Source organism: Lepidochelys olivacea (genome assembly GCF_965140295.1).
Source record: "Lepidochelys olivacea isolate rLepOli2 genome assembly, chromosome: 9".
Lineage (NCBI taxonomy): Eukaryota > Metazoa > Chordata > Testudines > Cheloniidae > Lepidochelys > Lepidochelys olivacea.
In genome coordinates, this window is record NC_140419.1 from 55,945,468 (window position 1) to 55,969,681 (window position 24,214).

Genomic DNA, 24,214 nt, shown 5'->3' on the forward strand with positions numbered 1-24,214 from the left:
TTTAACATCCCATCATAGGCCATTCGGCCTTTTTACCATGAATAGTTAAAGATCAATTAATTGGCAAAATCATGTTATCCCATCATACCATCTCCTCCATAAACTTATCGAGTTTAATCTTGAAGCCAGATAGGTCTTTTGACCCCATTGCTTCCCTTGGAAGGCTGTTCCAGAACCTCACTCCTCTGATGGTTAGAAACCTTCGTCTAATTTCAAGTCTAAACTTCCCGATGGCCAGTTTATATCCATTTGTTCTTGTGTCCATATTGGTACTGAGCTTAAATAATTTCTCTCCCTCTCTGGTATTTATCCCTCTGATATATTTATCAAGAGCAATCATATCTCCCCTCAGCCTTCTTTTGGTTAGGCTAAACAACCCAAACTCCTTGAGTCTCCTTTCATAAGACAGGTTTTCCATTCCTCGGATCATCCTAGTAGCCCTTCTCTGTACCTGTTCCAGTTTGAATTCATCCTTCTTAAACATGGGTGACCAGAACTGCACACAGTATTCCAGGTGAGGTCTCACCAGTGCCTTGTATAATGGTACTAACACCTCCTTATCTCTACTGGAAATACATCGCCTGATGCATCCCAAGACTGCATTAGGTTTTTTCATGGCCATATCACATTGGCGGCTCATAGTCATCCTGTGATCAACCAATACTCAGAGATCCTTCTCCTTCTCTGTTACTTCCAACTGATGAGTCCTCAGCTTATAACTAAAATTCTTGTTATTAATGCCTAAATGCATGACCTTACACTTTTCACTATTAAATTTCATCCTATTACTATTACTCCAGTTTACAAGGTCATCCAGATCCTCCTGTATGATATTCCTGTCCTTCTCTAAATTGGCAATACCTCCCAGCTTTGTATCATCCGCAAACTTTATTAGCACACTCCCACTTTTTGTGCTGAGGTCAGTAATAAAAAGATTAAATAAGATTGGTCCCAAAACAGATCCCTGAGGAATTCCACTGGTAACCTCCCTCCAGCCTGACAGTTCACCTTTCAGTATGACCCACTGTAGTCTCCCCTTTAACCAATTCCTTATCCATCTTTCAATTTTCATCTTGATCCCCATCTTTTCCAATTTAACTAATAATTCCCCATGTGGCACTGTACCAAATGCCTTACTGAAATCTAGGTAAATTAGATCCACTGTGTTTCCTTTGTCTAAAAAATCTGTTTCTTTCTGGAAGAAAGAAAAGGAGTACTTGTGGCACCTTAGAGACTAACAAATTTATTGGACCATAAGCTTTCGTGAGCTACAGCTCACTTTATCGGATGCATGCAGTGGAAAATACAGTGGGGAGATTTTATATACACAGAGAACATGAAACAATGGATGTTACCATACACACTGTAATGAGAGTGATCAGGTATGGTGAGCTATTACCAGCAGGAGAGAGGAAAAAAACCCCACCTTTTGTAGTGCTAATCAAGGTGGGCCATTTCCAGCAGTTGACAAGAATGTGTGAGGAACAGTGGGGGGCAGGGGAGGGGGAATAAACATGGGGAAATAGTTTTACTTTGTGTAATGACACATCCACTTCCAGTCTTTATTCAAGCCTAAATTAATGGTGTCCAGTTTGCAAATTAATTCTAATTCAGCAGTCTCTCGTTGGAGTCTGTTTTTGAAGATTTTTGGTGAAGAATTGCCACTTTTAGGTCTGTAATCGAGTGACCAAAGAGATTGAAGTGTTCTCCGACTGATTTTTGAACGTTGTAATTCTTGACGTCTGATTTGTGTCCATTTATTCTTTTACATAGAGACTGTCCAGTTTGGCCAATGTACACAGCAGAGGGGCATTGCTGGCACATGATGGCATATATCACATTGGTAGATGTGCAGGTGAATGAGCCACTGATCGTGTGGCTGACATTGACGACATCTTCATCATCTGGACCCATGGAAAAGAAGCCCTTGAGGAATTCCACCATGATTTCAACTATTTCCATCCCACCATCAACCTCAGCCTGGACCAGTCCACACAAGAGATCCACTTCCTGGACCCTACGGTGCTAATAAGCAATGGACACATAAACACGACCCTATACCGGAAACCTACTGTTTGCCATACTTACTACATGCCTCCAGCTTTCATTCAGACCAAACCACACGATCCATTGTCTACAGCCAAGCTCTACGATACAACTGCATTTGCTCCAACCCCTCAGACAGAGACAAACACCTACAAGATCTCTATCAAGCGTTCTTACAACTACAGTGCCCACCTGCTGAAGTGAAGAAACAGAATGACAGAGCCAGAAGAGTACCCAGAAGTTACCTACTACAGGACAAGCCCAACAAAGAAAATAACAGAACGACACTAGCCATCACCTTCAGCCCCCAACTAAAACCTCTCCAGCGCATCATCAAGGATCTACAACCTATCCTGAAGGACGACCCATCACTCTCACAGATTTTGGGAGACAGGCCAGTCCTTGCTTACAGACAGCCACCCAACCTGAAGCAAATACTCACCAGCAACCACACACCACACAACAAAACCACTAACCCAGGAACCTATCCTTGCAACAAAGCCCATTGCCAACTGTGTCCACATATCTATTCAGGGGACACCATCATAGGGCCTAATCACATCAGCCACACTATCAGAGGCTCGTTCACCTGCACATCTACCAATGTGATATATGTGATCATGTGCCAGCAATGTCCCTCTGCCATGTACATTGGCCAAACTGGACAGTCTCTACGTAAAAGAATAAATGGACACAAATCAGACGTCAAGAATTAGAACTTTCAAAAACCAGTCGGAGAACACTTCAATCTCTCTGGTCACTCGATTACAGACCTAAAAGTGGCAATTCTTCAACAAAAAAACATCAAAAACAGATTCCAATGAGAGACTGCTGAACTGGAATTAATTTGCAGACTGGATACAATTAACTTAGGCTTGAATAAAGACTGGGAGTGGATGTGTCATTACACAAAGTAAAACTATTTCCCCATGTTTATTTCCCCCCCCTACTGTTCCTCACATGTTCTTGTCAACTGCTGGAAATGGCCCACCTTGATTAGCACTACAAAAGGTTTTTTTTTTTCTTCTCTCTTGCTGGTAATATTTCACCTTACCTGATCACTCTTATTACAGTGTGTATGGTAACACCCATTGTTTCATGTTCTCTGTGTATATAAGATCTCCCCACTGTATTTTCCACTGCATGTATCTGATGAAGTGAGCTACAGCTCACAAAAGCTTATGCTCAAATAAATTTGTTAGTCTCTAAGGTGCCACAAGTATTCCTTTTCTTTTTGCAGATACAGACTAACATGGCTGCTACTCTGAAATTTCTCAAAGAAGGGGATCAGGTTGGTTTGGCATGATCTACCTTTTGTAAAATGTTGTCCCATTTACCATTGACCTCAACATCCTTAACTACTTTCTCTTTCAAAATTTTTTCTAAGACCTTGCATACTACAGATGTCAAACTAACAGGCCTATAGTTACCCAGATTACTTTTTTTTCCTTTCTTAAAAATAGGAACTATGTTAGCAATTCTCCAGTCATACTGTACAACCCCTGAGTTTACAGATTCGTTAGAAATTCATGCTAATGGGCTTGCAATTTCATGTGCCAATTCCTTTAATATTCTTGGATGAAAATTATCTGGACCCCCATTTAGTCCCATTAAGCTGTTCAAGTTTCGCTTCTATCTCAGATATGGTAATATCTACTTCCATATCCTCATTCCCATTTGTCATGCTACCATTATCCCTAAGATCCTCATTAGCCTCATTAAAGACTGAGGCAAAGTAGTTGTTTAAATATTGGGCCATGCCTAGATTATCTTTAACCTCCACTCCATCCTCAGTGTTTAGCGGTCCCACTTCTTCTTTCTTTGTTTTCTTCTTATTTATATGGCTACAGAACCTTTTACTATTGGTTTTAATTCCCTTTGCAAGATCCAACTCTGCTTGACTTTTAGCCTTTCTCACTTTATCCCTACATGTTCTGACCACAATAAGGTAGCTTTCCTTGCTGATCCCTCCCATCTTCCACTCCTTGTGCGCTTTCTGCTTTTTCTTAATCACCTTTCTGAGATGCTTGCTCATCTAACTTGGTCTACAACTACTGCCTATGAATTTTTTCCCCTTTCTTGGGATGCAGGCTTCTGATAGCTTCTGCAGCTTTGACTTGAAGTAATTCCAGGCCTCCTCTGCCTTTAGAGTCATCCAGGACAAGACCCAGACTTCAAGGTAGGAGCAGAGCCAGTGAACACTGGTGAGCCCCCCCTTCCCAGACCGGGGAGAGAGAAGCAGCAGCAGGCAGTGGGGTCCTGCCTAGCAGGCAAAGGTACTGACAGTGTCGTGAGTCACACTCTCCAGGCAGGGCACCCTGCTGGCTCCCTCAGTAAAGAGGTCAGTCTCTTTGATAGGCAGTCTGTTTCCTTTAGTGGCCATGCCCTGCAGACTGGTCCCCCTACTCACCTGCATTCCCAAGCGCCCTGAAGCTTCCATGGCCCTGGGGAAAGGCTCAGCTCCAGGGTGTGCACTGAGAATGTCTGCAGTCCTCCCTCCACCCCTCCCGAGCAGTGCAGCAGAACTTGTCTCATCCTGGGCAATGGAGGAGGGAGCCATGGAGCAGTCTCCCATGCTCATCCATCCCTGGCACCGTTCCAGGGAGTGTAGCAGATTGAGCTCTGCTTGCCCACACAGACCTGAGCTAGACTATGAAAGGGGTCCCTGTCCCACTGACATGCCCCAACCCCACACACTCCCAGCACCGCTGCAATGAACGAGCACCTCCATGCAGCCCCTCCCAAAGTTACTGACACTATTTACCTGGGCACTACAGCATCCTCGGGCAGGGGTGGCACCAGGGAAAAAAATGACAATTACTACAATTGCCACGGCAATGGCAGCTAACATTGAGGGATGAGTACCCAGGAGGGACTTCTCCACAGAAGAAGTCACAGGAATAGGGCAGATACCCAGCCCTGCACATGGGCAAGGAGGCAACTTGGCTTGCACCACTCTCGCGATGGGCAGGTAAAGCTGCTCTGAGGTTCCTTTGCATTGCACAGCAGCGGCACAAAAGGAGGGTTAAGGGACAGGCCACCTGGGGACCTTGTGACCCTAGCTCAGCTGGTCTGGTCTAAGGGGTTTCCAGGTGTAAATCCCAGTGGTGGAGGAGAAGAAGGGCACTGTGTGTAAAGCAGACAGCATCCAGGAGATTTCAGGAGAAACAGAGGCCCATGCCAGCTGCCTCTTGGTGCCAGGGACACTGGGTGAGGTTCCTCCAGGGGAGTGACTCTGCCTCACCAATTTCTGCTCCCAGTGGAAACTGACCTGCAAGGCCTGAAGCCTGCTTCTGCTCATCAAAGGGCCAGCGGTATTCTAATCTGTATCCCAGCAACACCTGGAGCTGTCCACCAAGAACAGGACCCTGCTTCTTGTCCTGCTTCGAGCAGGGGGTTGGACTAGATGACCTTCTGGGGTCCCTTCCAACCCTGATATTCTATGATTCTATATTCTATGACCCCTGGACTAGCCACTGCCAGACATGTGGGCTAGGTCAGTTCTCATGTGTACTGCCACCTAAAGACAGTCCCAAAGAGCTAACAGTCTAAATAAACAAGGAACTCCAAGACGAACCCCAAGTCACCCTGCAGATCAGTGGTAGGAACCCAGGTTGCCTGGGTCCCAGGCCAGTGCCCTATCAACTGCGGCTCCCCGCTCTTGTGCTGTCCCACTCCTCCACACTCATGTGCCTGCTCCCCCCTCATGCTGCTAGGTAAGAGATGGAAGGCCAAGACCTCCTCGGTAGCATTCTCTAAATGCTCCCAGTTCTACGTGCAGGGCCAGTTAGACAGGCAGAACTGCAGGGTCTCAATGCGTGGATGAGATGATGGGGTAGGGAGGAGGGGTTTAGATTTATTAGGAATTGTGGAAACTTTTGGGAAAAGGGGGAGCCTATACAGGAAGGATGGGCTCCACCTAAACCAAACTGAAACCAGATTGCTGGCACTTAAAATTAAAAAAGGTTGTAGAGCTGTTTTTAAAACTAAGGGCTGGGGGAAAGCCGACAGGTGTGGAGGAGCACATGGTTCAGACATCCCTTAGGGAAGGATCTATAAATGGAGATTCCCTATGTCCTAATAAGGAGGAGAGGATGGAAGATGATAAAATACAGGTGGGGTCTGATGAGAAATAGTCAAAAGAAAAAAGTACCATTCAATTCCATCATGTAATGGCAGACAGCTAAAACATGACAAGTTTTTAAAGTGCTTATATACCGGTGCTAGAAATCTAAATAATAAGATGAGTGAACTAGAGTGCCTCGTATTAAATGGGGATATTGATATAATAGGCATCACAGAAACTTGGTGGAATGAGGATAATCAATGGGACACGGTAATACCAGGGTACAAAATATATCAGAAGGACAGAACAGGTCATGCTGGTGAGGGAGTGGCACTATATCTGAAAGAAAACGTAGAATCAAATGAAGTAAAAATCTTAAATGAACCAAACTGTACCATAGAATCTCTATGGATAGGAATTCCATGCTTAAATAATAAGAATATAACAGTAGGGATATATTACCGACCACCTGACCAGGATGGTGATAGTGATCGTCAAATGCTCAGGGAGTTTAGAGAGGCTATTAAAATAAAAAACTCAATAATAATGGGGGATTTCAACTATCCCCATATTGACTGGGTACATGTCACCTCAGGAAGGGATGCAGAGATAAAGTTTCTTGACACCTTAAATGACTGCTTCTTGGAGCAGCTAGTCCTGGAACCCACAAGAGGAGAGGAGTACTTGTGGCACCTTAGACTCTAAGTATTCTTTTTGCAAATACAGATTAACACGGCTGCTACTCTGAAACAAGAGGAAAGGCAATTCTTGATTTAGTCCTAAGTGGCACACAGGATCAGGTCCAAGAGGTGGAATATAGCTGGACCGCTTGGTAATAGTGACCATTATATAATTAAATTTAACATCCCTGTGGTGGGGAAAACACCACAGTGGCCAACACAGTATCATTTAATTTCAGAAAGGGGATGTGACATTGCATTCCATACGCTTTTTGAAAATATGCTTATGAATGTGAATATGATGTAACTCCAATATGCTTTATGCAAAAGGTCTCTTGTAAGGTATCATTACAAAGCTTATAATCTACTGACTGTGTTCATCCTATTTGTTTGCATGTATCATTTCTATGTCTGGAGTTAGGAGAATAAGATAAACTTGTATTACTGATGTAAACATATTAAGTGGAAACCATTAAGGGTGCTTCACAATCAATGAACTGTGAATGGGTTTATTTACCTGCAAGCCTTCCTGTGTACGTGTGGGCCAGCCTGTGGGTAATGAAGAATGAGATCTCACAGGGATATGTGACCATGTCACCTGATGCTGAAATCCATCTTAAATATGGTACTTTTCCATTTAGAAGGAGGGGTGGGGACCCAGAGAGACAAAAGATTCCTGCCTTGTGCCAAAGCTATAAAAGGGGATGGAACAGAACAAAGGGGGCTGCCAGTCATGAGTAAACCCCTAGTTACCACCTGAGATGTCTGCTGAAACTAACAAGGACTGTACCAGGGGAAAGGATTGGGCCCAGACTAGGAAGGTGTCTAGTCTGAGGAAGAGGCTTATTGGAACATCTCTGAGGGCGAGATATTACCTGTAAACAATTTCCTAATGTATTAGGCTTAGACTTGTGTGTTTTTGCTTTATTTTGCTTTGTAACTTACTTTGTTCTGTCTGTTATTACTTGAAACCACTTAAATCCTACTTTTTATACATAATAAAATCACTTTTGTTTATTAATGAACCCAGAATAAGTGATTAATACCTGGGGGAGCAAACAGCTGTGCAGATCTCTCTATCAGTGTTATAGAGGGCGGACAATTTATGAGTTTACCCTGTATGAGCTTTATGCAGAGTAAAACGGATTTATTTGGGGTTTGGATCCCATTGAGAACCGGGTGTCTGGGTGCTGGAGTCAGGTAACTGCAGAGCTGTTTTCACTTAAAGCCTGCAGCTTTGGGGTCATGGCCCAGACTCTGGGTCTGTGTTGCAGCAGGTTAGCATGTCTGGCTCAAAAAGGCAGGGTTCTGGAAGTCCAAAGCTAGCAGGGAAAACTGGCTCAGGGGCCATTTCAGCATATCAGGTGACAGTCCCAAGGGAATCTCTGTGACCGAACCCATCACAAGGGAACTACATAAAAATGAGGGGGTTAGTTAAACAGAAATTAAAAGGTACAGCATCAAAAGTAAAATCCCTGCAAGCAGCATGGAAACTTTTTAAAAGACACCATAATAGAGGCTCAACTTAAATGTATACAGCAAATTAAAAAACATAGTAAGAGAACTAAAAAAGTGCCACCGTGGCTAAACAGCAAAGTAAAAGAAGCACTGAGAGGGAAAAAGGCATCCTTTAAAAAGTAAAGGAGGACTTGTGGCACCTTAGAGACTAACCAATTTATTAGAGCATAAGCTTTCGTGAGCTACAGCTCACTTCCTCAGATGCATATCGTGGAAACTGCAGCAGGCTTTATATATACACAGAGAATATGAAACAATACCTATTCCCACCCCACTGTCCTGCTGGTAATAGCTTATCTAAAGTGATTTCCAGCACAAATCCAGGTTTTCTCACCCTCCACCCCCCCACACAAATTCACTCTCCTGCTGGTGATAGCCCATCCAAAGTGACAACTCTTTACACAATGTGCATGACAATCAAGCTGGGCTATTTCCTGCACAAATCCAGGTTCTCACATCCCCCCCACCCCCATACACACACAAACTCACTCTCCTGCTGGTAATAGCTCATCCAAACTGACCACTCTTCAAGTTAAAATCCAAGTTAAACCAGAACATCTGGGGGGGGGGGGTAGGAAAAAACAAGAGGAAACAGGCTACCTTGCATAATGACTTAGCCACTCCAAGTCTCTATTTAAGCCTAAATTAATAGTATCCAATTTGCAAATGAGTTCCAATTCAGCAGTTTCTCGCTGGAGTCTGGATTTGAAGTTTTTTTGTTTTAAGATAGCGACCTTCATGTCTGTGATCGCGTGACCAGAGAGATTGAAGTGTTCTCCGACTGGTTTATGAATGTTATAATTCTTGACATCTGATTTGTGTCCATTTATTCTTTTACGTAGAGACTGTCCAGTTTGACCAATGTACATGGCAGAGGGGCATTGCTGGCACATGATGGCATATATCACATTGGTGGATGTGCAGGTGAACGAGCCTCTGATAGTGTGGCTGATGTTATTAGGCCCTGTGATGGTGTCCCCTGAATAGATATGTGGGCACAGTTGGCAACGGGCTTTGTTGCAAGGATAAGTTCCTGGGTTAGTGGTTCTGTTGTGTGGTATGTGGCTGTTGGTGAGTATTTGCTTCAGGTTGCGGGGCTGTCTGTAGGCAAGGACTGGCCTGTCTCCCAAGATTTTTGAGAGTGTTGGGTCATCCTTTAGGATAGGTTGTAGATCCTTAATAATGCGTTGGAGGGGTTTTAGTTGGGGGCTGAAGGTGACGGCTAGTGGCGTTCTGTTATTTTCTTTGTTAGGCCTGTCCTGTAGTAGGTAACTTCTGGGAACTCTTCTGGCTCTATCAATCTGTTTCTTTACTTCTGCAGGTGGGTATTGTAGTTGTAAGAAAGCTTGACAGAGATCTTGTAGGTGTTTGTCTCTGTCTGAGGGGTTGGAGCAAATGCAGTTGTATCGCAGAGCTTGGCTGTAGACGATGGATCGTGTGGTGTGGTCAGGGTGAAAGCTGGAGGCATGCAGGTAGGAATAGCGGTCAGTAGGTTTCCGGTATAGGGTGGTGTTTATGTGACCATTGTTTATTAGCACTGTAGTGTCCAGGAAGACTTGGAGTGGCTAAGTCATTATGCAAGGTAGCCTGTTTCCTCTTGTTTTTTCCTACCCCCTCCCCCCCAGATGTTCTGGTTTAACTTGGATTTTAACTTGAAGAGTGGTCAGTTTGGATGAGCTATTACCAGCAGGAGAGTGAGTTTGTGTGTGTATGGGGGTGGGGGGGATGTGAGAACCTGGATTTGTGCAGGAAATAGCCCAGCTTGATTGTCATGCACATTGTGTAAAGAGTTGTCACTTTGGATGGGCTATCACCAGCAGGAGAGTGAATTTGTGTGGGGGGGTGGAGGGTGAGAAAACCTGGATTTGTGCTGGAAATCACTTTAGATAAGCTATTACCAGCAGGACAGTGGGGTGGGAATAGGTATTGTTTCATATTCTCTGTGTATATATAAAGCCTGCTGCAGTTTCCACGATATGCATCTGAGGAAGTGAGCTGTAGCTCACGAAAGCTTATGCTCTAATAAATTGGTTAGTCTCTAAGGTGCCACAAGTCCTCCTTTTCTTTTTGCGAATACAGACTAACACGGCTGTTACTCTGAAACCTTTAAAAAGTGGAAGTTAAATCCTAATGAGGAAAATAGAAAGGAGCATAACTCTGGCAAATGAAGTGTAAAAATATAATTAGGAAGCCCAAAAAAGAATTTGAAGAACAGCTAGACAAAGACTCAAAAATTAATAGCAGATTTTTTTTAAGTACATCAGAAGCAGGAAGCCTGCTAAATGACCAGAGGGGCCTGTTATACATATAAAGGGAAGGTAACCACTTTTCTGTATACAGTGCTATAAAATCCCTCCTGGCCAGAGGCAAAGTCCTTTTACCTGTAAAGGGTTAAGAAGCTCAGATAACCTGGCTGGCACCTCACTCAAAATGACCAATGAGGGGACAAGATACTTTCAAATTTGGAGAGGGGCGGAAGGCTTTTGTCTGTCTCTGTGATACCTTTGCCAGGAACAGTTCAAGGATGCAAGCCCTCCAGCTTCTGTAAAGTTAGTAAGTAATCTAGCTAGAAAATGTGTTAGGTTTTCTTTGTTTTGGCTTGTGAAATTCGCTGTGCTGGAGGAAATGTGTATTCCTGTTTTTGTGTCTTTTTGTCACTTAAAGTTTTGCCTAGAAGGATTCTCTATGTTTTGAATCTGACTGCCTGTAAGATTATCTTCCATTCTGATCTTATAGAGTTGTTCTCTTATCTTTTTTTGTTCTTCGAATAAAGTTCTGTTTTTTAAGAATCTGATTGGGTTTTCTGGGTGTTAAAAATCCAAGGCTAGTCTGTGCTCATCTTGTTTATTCTCAAGCCTCCCCAGGAAAGGAGGTTTAAGGGCATGGGGGGATATTTTGGGGAAATAGGAACTCCAAGTGGTCTTTTCCCTGTTCTTTGTCTACATCACTTGGTGGTGGCAGCATACTGTTCAAAGACAAGGCGAAGTTTGTGCCTTGGGAAATTTTTTAATCTAAACTGGTAAAAATAAGCTTAGGGGGTCTTTCATGCGGGTCCCCACAGCTGTATTTTAGAGTTCAGAGTGGGGAAGGAACCCTGACAGGGCCACTGGACAATTGAGGTGCTAAAGGAGCACTCAAGGATGATAAGGCCATTGTGGAGAAATTAAATGAATTCTTTGCATCAGTCTTCATGGCCAAGGTTGTGAGGGAGATTCCCAAACCTGAGCCACTCTTTTTAGGTGACAAATCTGAGGAACTGTCCCAGATTGAGGTATCATTAGAGGAGGTTTTAGAACAAATTGATAAATTAATAGTAATAAGTCACCAGGACCAGATGGTATTCACCCAAGAGTTTTGAAGGAACTCAAATGTGAAATTGCAGAACTACAAACTGTAGTCTTAACCTATCATTTAAAACAGTTTCTGTGCCAAATGACTGGAGGATAGCTAATATAATGCCAATTTTTAGGGTACAGATGTGGGGACCCGCATGAAAGACCCCCTAAGCTTATTTCTACCAGCTTAGGTTAAAAATTTCCCCAAGGCACAAATTCTTCCTTGTCCTTGGACGGTATCGCTGCCACCATCAAGTGAATTAGACAAAGATTCAAGGAAAAGAACCACTTGGAGTTCCTGTTCCTCAAAATATCCCCCCAAGTCCCTTCACCCCCTTTCCTGGGGAGGCTTGAGATACAAGGTGAGCACAGACCAGCCCCTTGGGTTTTTAGGACACTAAAAATGAATCAGATTCTTAAAAGCAGAACTTTGTTATAAAGAAAAAGTAAAAGCAGCACCTCTGTAAAATCAGGATGGAAGGTAATTTTATAGGGTAATCAGAGTCAAAACAGAGGATTCCCCTCTAGGCAAAACTTTAAAGTTACAAAAAAAACCCAGGAATAAACCTCCCTCTTAGCCTAGGGAAAATTCACAAGCTAAAACAAAAGATAATTTAATGCATTTCCTTCCTATTACTTACAATTTGTAATCTTAGATGCTTAGTTCAGGTATGGCTTTAGGAGATGTATTTTCCCTGCCCTGGTTCCTCGCTGTCCTGGAGAGAACACAAAAAAACACAAAACAAAAACCTTCCCCCACAGATTTGAAAGTATCTTCTTCCCTTATTGGTCCTTTTGGTCAGGTGCCAACCAGGTTATCTGAGCTTCTTAACCCTTTACAGGTAATAGAGGGATTTTATGCTACTCTCAGCTGTATGTTTATGACACAGGCCAGTAAACCTGACTTTTGTAAAGGGAAATCATGTTTCACCAATCTACTACAATTCTTTGAGGGGGTGAACAAGCATATGGACAAGGAGGATCCAGCAGATATAATGTATTTAGATTTTCAGAAAGCCTTTGATAAGGTTCCCTCACTAAAGGATCTTAAGCAAAGTAAGCAGTCATGGGATAAGAGGGAAGGTTCTCTCATGGATTGGTAACTGGTTAAAATATAGGATACAAAGGGTAGGAATAAATGGTCAGTTTTCAGAATGGAGAGAGGTAAATGGTGATTCCCCCAGGGGTGTACTGGGACCAGTTCTATTCAACATATTTATAAACAATCTGGAAAAAGGGGTAAAACAGTGAGGTGGCAAAACGTACAGATGATACAAAACTACTGAAGACAGTTAAGTCCCAGGCAGACTGTGAAGAGCTACAAAAAGATATCTCAAAATTGGGTGACTGGGCAACAAAATGGCAGATGAAATTCAGTGTTGATAAATACAAAGTAATGCACATTGGAAAACATAATCCCAACTATACATATAAAATGATGGGGTCCAAATTAGCTGTTACCACTCAAAAAAGAGATCTTGGAGTCATTGTTCTCTGAAAACATCCACTCAATGTGCAGCAGCAGTCAAAAAAGCAAACAGAATGTTGGGCATAATTAAGAAAGGGATAGATAATAAGACAGAAAATATCATATTCCTCGATATAAATCCATGGTACACCCACATCTTGAATACTTTGTGCAGATGTGGTCACCCCATCTCAAAAAAGATATATTGGACTTGGGAAAAGTTCAGAAAAGGGCAAGAAAAATTATTCGGGGTATGGAACAGCTGCCGTATGAGGAGAGATTAATAAGACTTGGACTTTTCAGCTTGGAAAAGAGACGATGAAGGGGGGATATGATTGAGTTCTATAAAATCATGACTGGCCTGGAGAAAGTAAATAAGGAAGTGTTATTTACTCCTTCTCATAACACAAGAACTAGGGGCCACCAAATGAAATTAATAGGCAACAGGTTTAAAACAAACAAAAGGAAGTATTTCTTCACATAACGCATGGTCAACCTGTGGAACTCTTTGCCAGAGGATGTTGTGAAGGCCAAGACCATAACAGATTCAAAAAAGAACTAGATACATTAATGGAGGATAGGTCCATCAATAGCCATTAGCCAGGGTGGGCAGGGATGATGTCCCTAGCCTCTGTTTGCCAGAAGCTGGGAATGGATGACAAGGGATGGATCACTTGATGTTTACCTGCTCTGTTCATTCCCTTTGGGACACCTGGCATTGGTCACTGTTGGAAGACAAGCTACTGGGCTAGATGGACTTTTGGTCTGATCCAATATGGCCGTTCTTATAACTTTCCCTTTCCACTGGTGACTTTTACAGTGCTCCCCCTCCCTGTTTCCTAACAGGTGGCTGCCCCATAACATGCACTTCTTACTCCTTCTCCTCGCAGGCTCAGACCCACCTGCAGCTCCCTGTTCCTCTCCTGCCTGGCATGCATGCTGCACTCCAGGGTAGCGATCTGCTCTGCCAACTCGTGGTGCTCCCTCTCCACTCTCCGAATGGTCTCTTCCTGAAGCGCCAGGGCCATCTGTGTACTGCTCAGGCACCCGTCCATGCCTCGCTTGCCTGGGTATGGGAAAGAAGAGGCGGGGTTTGAGGAATGGGCTCTGACCGGAGTGGGGGGTCTGTCCCACAGTGATCTGTGGGAGGGAGAAGAGCACTGCTTCCCCAGTGGATCTCTTCGATGGCTGGGGGAGCAATCCAGCCAAGCCATCACTCAGCCTCCTGAAGTCCCCGAGCTACATGTGAACAGCGAGTTCGCTGGATCTAAGGGTTGCTGCATCAGTTCATGGGGATATCACCCCAAAGAAGCCATGTGCCAGGAACCCAGCCCTGGACTCCATGAAGCAAGGCAGGGCTGACCACATCAGGAAGCCAAAGAGAGTCTGGCCTTGCCCCAAGGTCAGGAGCTTGCAATCCCTATGGATAAAGGCTGGGAGGACAAAAAGAGGCACTGAGAGCAGAAGTGGCTTGCTTGTTACCACATAACTCTTGGGCTCTGGTTGCAGGAGCATTTTTTGGCAAGCTCCTGTAGCTTTACACTTGTAGCTAATCTTCTAGTCACACACACCCTCCATCCCTCAGGTTGGGATGGCTGCATCCTGGCCATGAGGTCAGGGCTTGCCTGGCATCACTTTTCAATCCCAAATTAGAACCTCTCCAGTTCTGCCTGACCAGCAGGGCTAGCCCCTTCTGACACGAGAGGACAGCTGATCCTGTGTGCTCCTGCTGTTCCAGTGACAGAGTCTGCTCCAGCTGCATCAACTGAGCCTTATGGAATCAGAGGGAGAAGAGGAGAATGACTGGCCTTCCTCAGAGTCTGCCAGCAACTTTTGCAGCTGCAGGATGTGATTGCTGGTCTGGTCCCGGTCACTCGCCATTTCATTCAGCTGACGGTTCAGGTTCATCACCTGGGTCCTTAAATCATCCTGGGAGAAGGAAAAATAGCGTCAGGTTTTAAGTGCAGGCCAGAAAGAGGAATATGCCGAGACACAAGGGAGGAGGTGAAAGGAGAAAAGGAAATACATGAAACACTAAGTTTAACAATGGGGATTTCCTGATGCAAATCAGAACATCCCTGGAGCCAGAGCTCTAAGGCGTCCTGTAAATATTGGTGTTGTGTCAGTTTGTGAGTGTGATGTCTGGCACGCACATACACAAACGTGTCTACACAATGGCCCCAACAAAGGACCATTTTAATCTCTCAGTGTCCCCTTCCCCAAAGTCTTCTGAGCATCTTTAAATGTCACTGAACTGCCAAGCTCAGCAAATGAAAGCAACGTATGCTAACAGATCCTTAGCTGTATAACTGACTATGCTGTGGATCTATCCTGATTTACACCTCAGAGTCCAGTGTGGGAAATGGGAAAGGAGGACTCAGCAGCAATCCCATACCCAGCACCTAAAACACACCAAACCTCCACCTCACACTGCAAGCCAGGAAGGCGGATGGAGTGGTTCTTAAAATATAGGGTGTGACATTCCCCTCTGGTGTTGTCTGGACCACTGATCTGCTAGGCTACTCCAATCCTTAACTCTGGGAGCCAGCCTTACCCAGCTCTGCTGTGAGAACCCCCACTCCTGGACTGTTCACGCACAGCCTCTGGCATGTAAGCTGCTCCCAGCTACTTGCAAGCGAATGACACTAGCCAGTATCTCCGGTCCCAGAAACAACCCTAGGAACCTCCATTTTGCAGTGTCCAGTTATGTCCACTGGATGTTGCAAGCTTATATAAGTTTGTCAATTTAACAAAGAAATTGATATGTACCAGGCTTGTTCTGCTAAGGGAAGTCTCTGACACACTGCAAACCAAATGCACTGCTTCAGGTAGAATAAACAAACAGATTTATTAACTATAAAGGTAGAACAGCAGAGAGGCTAACAGGGGGAGTTTGCCTGGGAGTTCACCTTGGAAAAGCCCACTGAGGCTTTCATCTTACATGCTTCTGTGAGTAATAACTGCAACAGCTGAAGAAGCTCTTAGAAGGAAGGTAATATGGATGGTGAGCGATCAGCTCTTGTGACCTGCACAAGATGTACCACGTTTGTCTTTCTTCGACAGGACAGAAGCGACTTTGTCTGCACAAAGTGCAAGCTGGTCTCCATATTGGAAGAGAAGGTTCAAGGACTGGAGAAACAAGTATTAACCCTGCATTGCATAAGAGAAAATGAAGGTTTCCTGGACAGATGTCAGGATATGCTTCTGCGGGCACAACATTCTGAGGAATCAGAGCAGGCTGTGCAGCGGGGACAGAAGGACGGTGAAGAAAATTGGCTGAGACTCATCAAGTCCTCAGATCACTCCCCCTTCCTGCTGCTGCACGTGAGCACCAATGATACTGCCAAGAATGACCTTGAGCAGATCACTGCAGACTACGTGGCTCTGGGAAGAAGGATAAGGAGTTTGAGGCACAAGTGGTGTTCTCGTCCATCCTCCCTGTGGAAGGAAAAGGCCCAGGTAGAGACCGTCGAATTGTGAATGGCTACACAGGTGGTGTCGGAGAGAAGGCTTTGGATTCTTTGACCATGGGATGGTGTTCCAAGAAAAAGGATTACTAGTCAGAGATGGGTTCCACCTAACAAAGAGTGGGAAGAGCATCTTCACAAGCAGGCTGGCTAACCTAGTGAGGAGGGCTTTAAACTAGGTTCACTGGGGGAAGGAGACCAAAACCCTGAAGTAAGTGGGGAAATGGGATACCAGGAGGAAGCACGAGCAGGAGAGCAGAAGAGGGGAGAACTCCTGCCTCATACTGAGAAAGTAGGACGATCAGCAAGTTATCTTAAGTGCCTACACACAAATGCAAAAAGCCTAGGAAACGAGCAGGGAGAAGTGGAATTCCTGGCACAGTCAAGGAATTATGATGTGATTGGAATCACAGAGACTTGGTGGGATAACTCACATAACTGAGTGGGTGGGAGAGATTCTGTGGCCTGCATTGTGTGGGAGGTCGGACCAGATGATCATAATGGTCCCTTCTAACCTTAGTATCTATGAATCTATGAACTGGAGTATTGTCATGGATGGATATAGACTCTTCAGGAAGGACTGGCAAGGCAGAAAAGTTGGGGGAGTTGCATTGTAAGTAAGAGAGCAATATGAATGCTCAGAGCTCCAGTATGAAACTGCAGAAAAAGAGAGTCTCTGGATTAAGTTCAGAAGTGTGAGCAACAAGGGTGATGTCGCGGGGGAGTCTGCTATAGACCACCGGACCAGGGAGATGAGGTGGACGAGGCTTTCTTCAGGCAACTAACAGAAGTTACTAGATCTCAAGCCCTGGTTCTCCTGGGGGACGTCAATCACCCTGATATCTGCTGGGAGAGCAATACAGCAGTGCACAGACAATCCAGGAAGTTTTTGGAAAGTGTGGGGGGACAATTTCCTGGTGTAAGTGCTGGAGGAACCAACTAGGGGCAGAGCTCTTCTTGACCTGCTGCTCACAAACCGGGAAGAATTAGTAGGGGAAGCAAAAGTGGATGGGAATCTGGGAGGCAATGACGATGAGATGGTCGAGTGCAGGATCCTGACAAAAGGAAAAAAGTTAAAGCAGCAGAATATGGACCCTGGACTTCAGAAAAGCAAACTTTGACTCCCTCAGGGAACTGATGGGCAGGATCCCCTGGGAGAATAACATGAGGGGGCAAGGAGTTCAGGAGAGCTGGCTGTATTTTAAAGCATCCTTACTGAGGTTGCAGGAACAAACCATCTAGAAAGAATAGTAAATATGGCAGCCAACCAGCTTGGCTTAACAGTGAAATCCTTGCTGATCTTAAACACAAAAAAGAACCTTACAAGAAGTGGAAGCTTGGACAAATGACCAGGGAGGAGTATAAACATATTACACAGGCATGCAGGAGTGAAATCAGGAAGGCCAAATCACAACTGGAGTTGCAACTAGCAAGGGATGGTTAAGAGTAACAAGAAGGGTTTGTTTGGAGGTGGTGGAATCTCCTTCCTGGGAAGTTTTTAAGGTTAGGCTTGACAAAGCCCTGGCTGGGATGATTTAGTTGGGGATTGGTCCTGCTTTGAGCAGGGGGTTGGACTAGACGACCTCCTGAGGTCCCTTCCAACACTGATATTCTATTATTATAAGTCAAAGAATAACAAGTCAGATTTGGTGAAATGAAATAAAAGCAAAACGCATTCTAAGCTGATCTTAACACTTTCAATGTCCTTACAAACTTAGATGCTTCTCATCACAAGGTTGGCTTTTCAGCCAGGCTCTCCCCTTTGATCTGTGGTTCAGTCGCTTGGTGGTGGTGCTGTCTATAGATGTAGGTGGAAGAGAGAGAGCATGGCAAAATGTCTCTTCCCTTTTATCATGTCCTTGCTTTCCTCTTGGCTTTGCCCTGCTCCTCCCCTTCAGAGTCAGGTGAGCATTACCTCACTGCAGTCCCAAACTGCCCAAAGGAATGGGGTGCCTTCCTCAAGGGTCTAACAGATTATTTTGTCGCTGCCTAAAACAGTGTCCATTGTTCCTGTGAGGCTGGGCTGGGTTTGTCCCATCCATGCCCTGATGAGGTGTGAACTGCCTCTCAGTTCTTGGAGAGTTTTTGCATGGGCTTGCTTTAAACCATGAGGATACATTTTCAGCCTCATAACTATATACATGAAATTATAACATATAACCTTACTATAACATTACTGTAACAATTACTATAACATCACTATAACTACCATGCTCAGTGCATTATGAGCCTTCCGAAGACACCCAATATGACAAACTTTGCATTGGATACCACACAATCATTTTATAAAGATGAACTTGGGGGTTAGGGTGTTCCCCTGAGGTACAGAGCGTCACACAGGGATTATGCACAGCCCCATCCTTCTTCCTGGTGTGTGGAGGGGCGACTTGCCCAGGGCAGCAGAGTAGAACCTGACTCTCCTGAATCCTACTCTCAGCTCTGCTACCCTGGGCAACTCACCCATCCACTCAGTGCTTCCATTTCCTCATCTGAATGATGGGGTGTCCCCACTTCCCAGGGGCCTGTGACGAGGCTACAGACACCACTATTTGTATAGGCTTTGGATCTTCAGGTGGAAGCTGCTATCAAAGCGCATGACATAAACCATCATTAAAACACCAGAAAACAGGATCAGGCTCCAGGTCAGCACAGCAGCAGGAGTGTAAGGGGAGGCAGAGTCTGGCTGCTGGTTTGCAAATCACAATCCAGTTACCTTCAAAAGAATATTATCAAACTCAGCCTGTACTCTTGGCCACAAACAGCCCTGAGTGTCTGTAATCTCCTGGCCAAAGACAGCTCCCCATTTCCTGCTAGTTTCCATTATGTTCTTTGCCATTTATGCTGCAGGTGCCCAAACTTTGCCCAGCTAAGCTGCATGGGCACCCTGCCAGAAGCCCAAAGGCTGAACCTAATTTGCACAAATGGCACAGAGTGCAGCTACCCTCCTCTTCAGTATGGAGCTGAGGCCTACAGAGACCGCTGGTTCCAGCATTCAATGCTACATCTTGATTGGCATGGCCAGCTGGCAGCACAATGGAGCACGGCAGGCAGGGGTCTGTAGCCTTCATATTAAAGACAAGGGGTAACATTTTCCACAGCACGTAAGTGAGCTGGAATCCTACATCCCATTTTCAAAAGTCACTTACGTGCTGTGGAAAATGTTACCCCTTGTCTTTAATAGGGAAGTGAGCTTCTGCTGGTAGAACTTGTGGGACTTGAGGCCTACTGAAATCAATGGGAATCCTTCAGTTGATGTCAATGAGCATTGGTGCAGGCTGACAGTTTGGGAGTCTTAAGGAAGGGCTGTACACAGTAATCATATGAAAACGACACACAGAATGTTAATCAAACCATCAGACCTACTTTAACTGTAAGGGAATACACCTTCCCTTGTGTTCACCGAGAGACACAACTGGACACAGCTGCTCACCTCAACTCTAGCAAACCTCAGCAGCCTGATGGGATGGGGAAGGCAGGAGCACCTCAGACTCAATAGTTTAGAGCCATAAAATACTAATTGATTTCCCAGTCCTAGAGAAAGCCCTTCGGCTGCGCCGGAGCTTTGATTATTATGACAGTCCATGTTTTTTATATTACTCTTGTATAAATATTTATGCATCTTTATAAGAACCATGTTTTGAGCAATTGGACACAACAGAGGAAGGCCAAAGGGGAGGGGGCTGAAGGACCAGAGAATGTTGCTATATAAATGCCATTAAAGTCAATTTGGGGTCAAACTCAGCTGGTGGGGTCATGTAATGCTGAGCATGTCGTTGGGCTGGCCTGGTGGTTTGCCATGGGTCCCTCGCTCCACGGAGTCCTAGATGGGGGGTGTTCAGCTCCTGTTGCTGTTGAGTAGCTGTCTGCCCAGTGCCTGCAGAGGCATGGATGGGCTCACTGACGGAGCAGCATGCAGACCTGCTAAGACAGATGGTGGCTAACACCCTGGAGAGGTCAGCTCCCCAGCTGCTGTCAGCCAGCATCTCACCATAGGAGTCACTGGGCCAGATCCTCAGCTGGTGCAAATCAGCCCTAGCTCCACTGGAGCCAATGGGTCAGATCCCCACCTGGTGTAAATCAGCCCTAGCTCCACTGGAGTCACTGGGCCAGATCCCCAACTGGTATAAATCAGCCATAGTTCCACTGATGTCGGCAGGCCAGATCCTCAGCGGGTGTCAGCATTGCTGTGCTGGAGGTGAGTTGCTGGAGGGGAGTCAAGTTACAGCAGCTGCAGATCAGGCCTGGACACTGTAAGGGTGGCTGAGAGGGCAGGTGGCAATATCCACTAAGGCAGAGGTGGCCAAACTACAGCCCGCGGGCCACATCCAGGCCACAGGACCCTCTTGTCTGGCCCCTGAGCTCCTGGCCTGGGAGGCTAGTCCCTGGCCCCTCCCTTGCTGTTCCCCCTCCCCTGCAGCCTCAGGTCACTGTGCTGCTGGCGCATTGCTCTGGGTGGCGGGGCTGCCTGACCCAGTGCTCTGTGCTGCGTGGTGGCATGCCTGGCTCCAGCTGGGCGGCACGGCTGCCTCTCCTGGTGCTCTGGGTGGCACGGCTGTAGCACCGCCAGCCACCAGTGCTCCAGGCAGCGTGGTAAGGGGGAAGGAAGCAAGGGGGGTTGGATAGAGGGCAGGGAAGTTTTCACTAACAAGGTCAGCTCCCAGACTGCTGCGCTGGGCATCACAAAATGCGGAAGAGATGGCCAGCCCTCTGTGGAGATAGAGGCGGTTAGGGACTATTTAGAAAAGCTGGACGTGCACAAGTCCATGGGGCCGGACGAGTTGCATCCGAGAGTGCTGAAGGAATTGGCGGCTGTGATTGCAGAGCCACTGGCCATTATCTTTGAAAACTCGTGGCGAACCGGGGAAGTCCCGGATGACTGGAAAAAGGCTAATGTAGTGCCAATCTTTAAAAAAGGGAAGAAGGAAGATCCTGGGAACTACAGGCCAGTCAGCCTCACCTCAGTCCCTGGAAAAATCATGGAGCAGGTCCTCAAAGAATCAATCCTGAAGCACTTGCATGAGAGGAAAGTGATCAGGAACAGCCAGCATGGATTCACCAAGGGAAGGTCATGCCTGACTAATCTAATCGCCTTTTATGATGAGATTACTGGTTCTGTGGATGAAGGGAAAGCAGTGGATGTATTGTTTCTTGACTTTAGCAAAGCTTTTGACACGGTCTCCCATAGTATTCTTGTCAGCAAGTTAAGGAAGTATGGGCTGGATGAATGCACTATAAGGTGGGTAGAAAGCTGGCTAAATTGTCGGGCTCAACGGGTAGTGATCAATGGCTCCATGTCTAGTTGGCAGCCGGTATCAAGTGGAGTGCCCCAAGGGTCGGTCCTGGGGCCGGTTTTGTTCAATATCTTCATAAATGATCTGGAGGATGGTGTGGATTGCACTCTCAGCAAATTTGCGGATGATACTAAACTGGGAGGAGTGGTAGATACGCTGGAGGGGAGGGATAGGATACAGAAGGACCTAGACCAATTGGAAGATTGGGCCAAAAGGAATCTGATGAGGTTCAATAAGGATAAGTGCAGGGTCCTGCACTTAGGACGGAAGAACCCAATGCACAGCTACAGACTAGGGACCGAATGGCTAGGCAGCAGTTCTGCAGAAAAGGACCTAGGGGTGACAGTGGACGAGAAGCTGGATATGAGTCAGCAGTGTGCCCTTGTTGCCAAGAAGGCCAATGGCATTTTGGGATGTATAAGTAGGGGCATAGCGAGCAGATCGAGGGACGTGATCGTTCCCCTCTATTCGACATTGGTGAGGCCTCATCTGGAGTACTGTGTCCAGTTTTGGGCCCCACACTTCAAGAAGGATGTGGATAAATTGGAGAGAGTCCAGCGAAGGGCAACAAAAATGATTAGGGGACTGGAACACATGAGTTATGAGGAGAGGCTGAGGGAGCTGGGATTGTTTAGCCTGCAGAAGAGAAGAATGAGGGGGGATTTGATAGCTGCTTTCAACTACCTGAAAGGGGGTTCCAAAGAGGATGGCTCTAGACTGTTCTCAATGGTAGCAGATGACAGAACGAGGAGTAATGGTCTCAAGTTGCAGTGGGGGAGGTTTAGATTGGATATTAGGAAAAACTTTTTCACTAAGAGGGTGGTGAAACACTGGAATGCGTTACCTAGGGAGGTGGTAGAATCTCCTTCCTTAGAGGTTTTTAAGGTCAGGCTTGACAAAGCCCTGGCTGGGATGATTTAACTGGGAATTGGTCCTGCTTCGAGCAGGGGGTTGGACTAGATGACCTTCTGGGGTCCCTTCCAACCCTGATATTCTATGATTCTATGAAGTTCGGGGTGGTGGTCGGGGGCGGGGGTGTGGATAGGGGTTGGATGGGACAGTGGGTGGCAGTCAGAGGCAGGGGTTCCAGGGGAGGTCAGGGAAAAGGGGTGGTTGGATGGGGCAGGGGTCCCGGGAGGGGCAGTCAGGAATGAAAGGAGGGGTTGGATGGGGCAGTGGGGGGCAGTCAGGGGCAGGGGGGCCGGGGGCAGTCAGGGGACAAGGAGGGTTGGATGGGGCAGGGGTCCTGGGAGGAGGCATTGGGGGGGCTGGATAGGGAGCGGGAGGGAGAAGCAGGGGGGCTGGATAGGGAGCGGGGGCTGGGCCATGTCTGGCTGTTTGGGGAGGCACAGCCTCCCCTAAATGTCCCTCCATACAATTTCAGAAACCCGATGTGGCCCTCAGGACAAAAAATTTGCCTGCCCCTGCTCTAAGGAAATGCAGCTCTCCACGTGCTCCTGCCCCTCCATGTCCTCTTTTCTTGATTCTCCTTGCCCAGCAATAGAGCTTGGCAAACTACAGCACTGCATGGGTGCTCGGCTCCCTGGCTGTGGAGTGTGTGGGGAGAGCAGTGTCTGGAGGCATAGTCTAACTCCTCCATGGCCTGATGTGGCCTGGCATATCATGTCTGGCCCACTTTCCTGCCCAGGTTGTGCACACATCCCACATGGCTGCACTGAGCTGACTACAGCAGTGAGCAATGCCTGACTTGCTTTTCAAGCATGTGGCATCTCATGTGCCATTCCTTGGCAACATTCCTCTGCTCCCCCAGCACCTAAGAGGGAAGGACACACTGTGAACTGACCATATTCCTCCCTGAGTCAGCCCAAGGGTGGGAACACAGCTTCCATGTCTCCTATGGCTGCTCTGCTCCCTACGCCACCCTGGCGTACAGGCAGAGCTGAAGAGAAAGAGGGGTGGATCTGGTGCTGTGAGAATCTCTGGAGCAGAGTCCTCTCTCTCCGGGGATAAGAACTGAAGGGAGGGACAGTTGGGGAAGGAGTAACATGAAGGGTCAGGGAAGGAAGGCCAAGGCATGGAATATAGGGAGGGCAGAGAAGAATGAGAAATAATTTCCCACCATTCCTTGGCACTGCCAGTGCCCATGCCCTACAACCAGACCACAGCACCAGAACAAGGGGGTGTTCAGCGACAGTCAGCAAGCAGTGGCAGCCAAATAAATATTTTTCCATGCAATAAGCCTTTGGAACCTGTTGCCGCAAGGTATCACAGAGGCCAAGAGCTCAGCAGGATTCAGCAAAAGGTTAGACAGGTCTGTGGAGAACGAGAATCTCCAGTGTTATAACAAGGAATAAAAAAATAACCAGGTGTTTTGGAAAGGAT

The 24,214-nt window shown here is 46.3% G+C and overlaps 1 protein-coding gene across 1 annotated transcript in view; it reads right to left on the minus strand.

Annotated features, from left to right (window-relative positions):
- Nucleotides 1-24,214, minus strand: part of CROCC2 (ciliary rootlet coiled-coil, rootletin family member 2) — a 218,213-nt gene that overhangs the window by 31,570 nt on the left and 162,429 nt on the right. The window contains exons 29-30 of the mRNA XM_084638245.1: nt 14,922-15,042; nt 14,016-14,179 (exon numbers count right to left, since the gene is read on the minus strand). Coding sequence (XP_084494371.1) covers nt 14,016-14,179; nt 14,922-15,042 — 285 coding nt within the window. The remainder of the gene's footprint in view (nt 1-14,015; nt 14,180-14,921; nt 15,043-24,214) is intronic.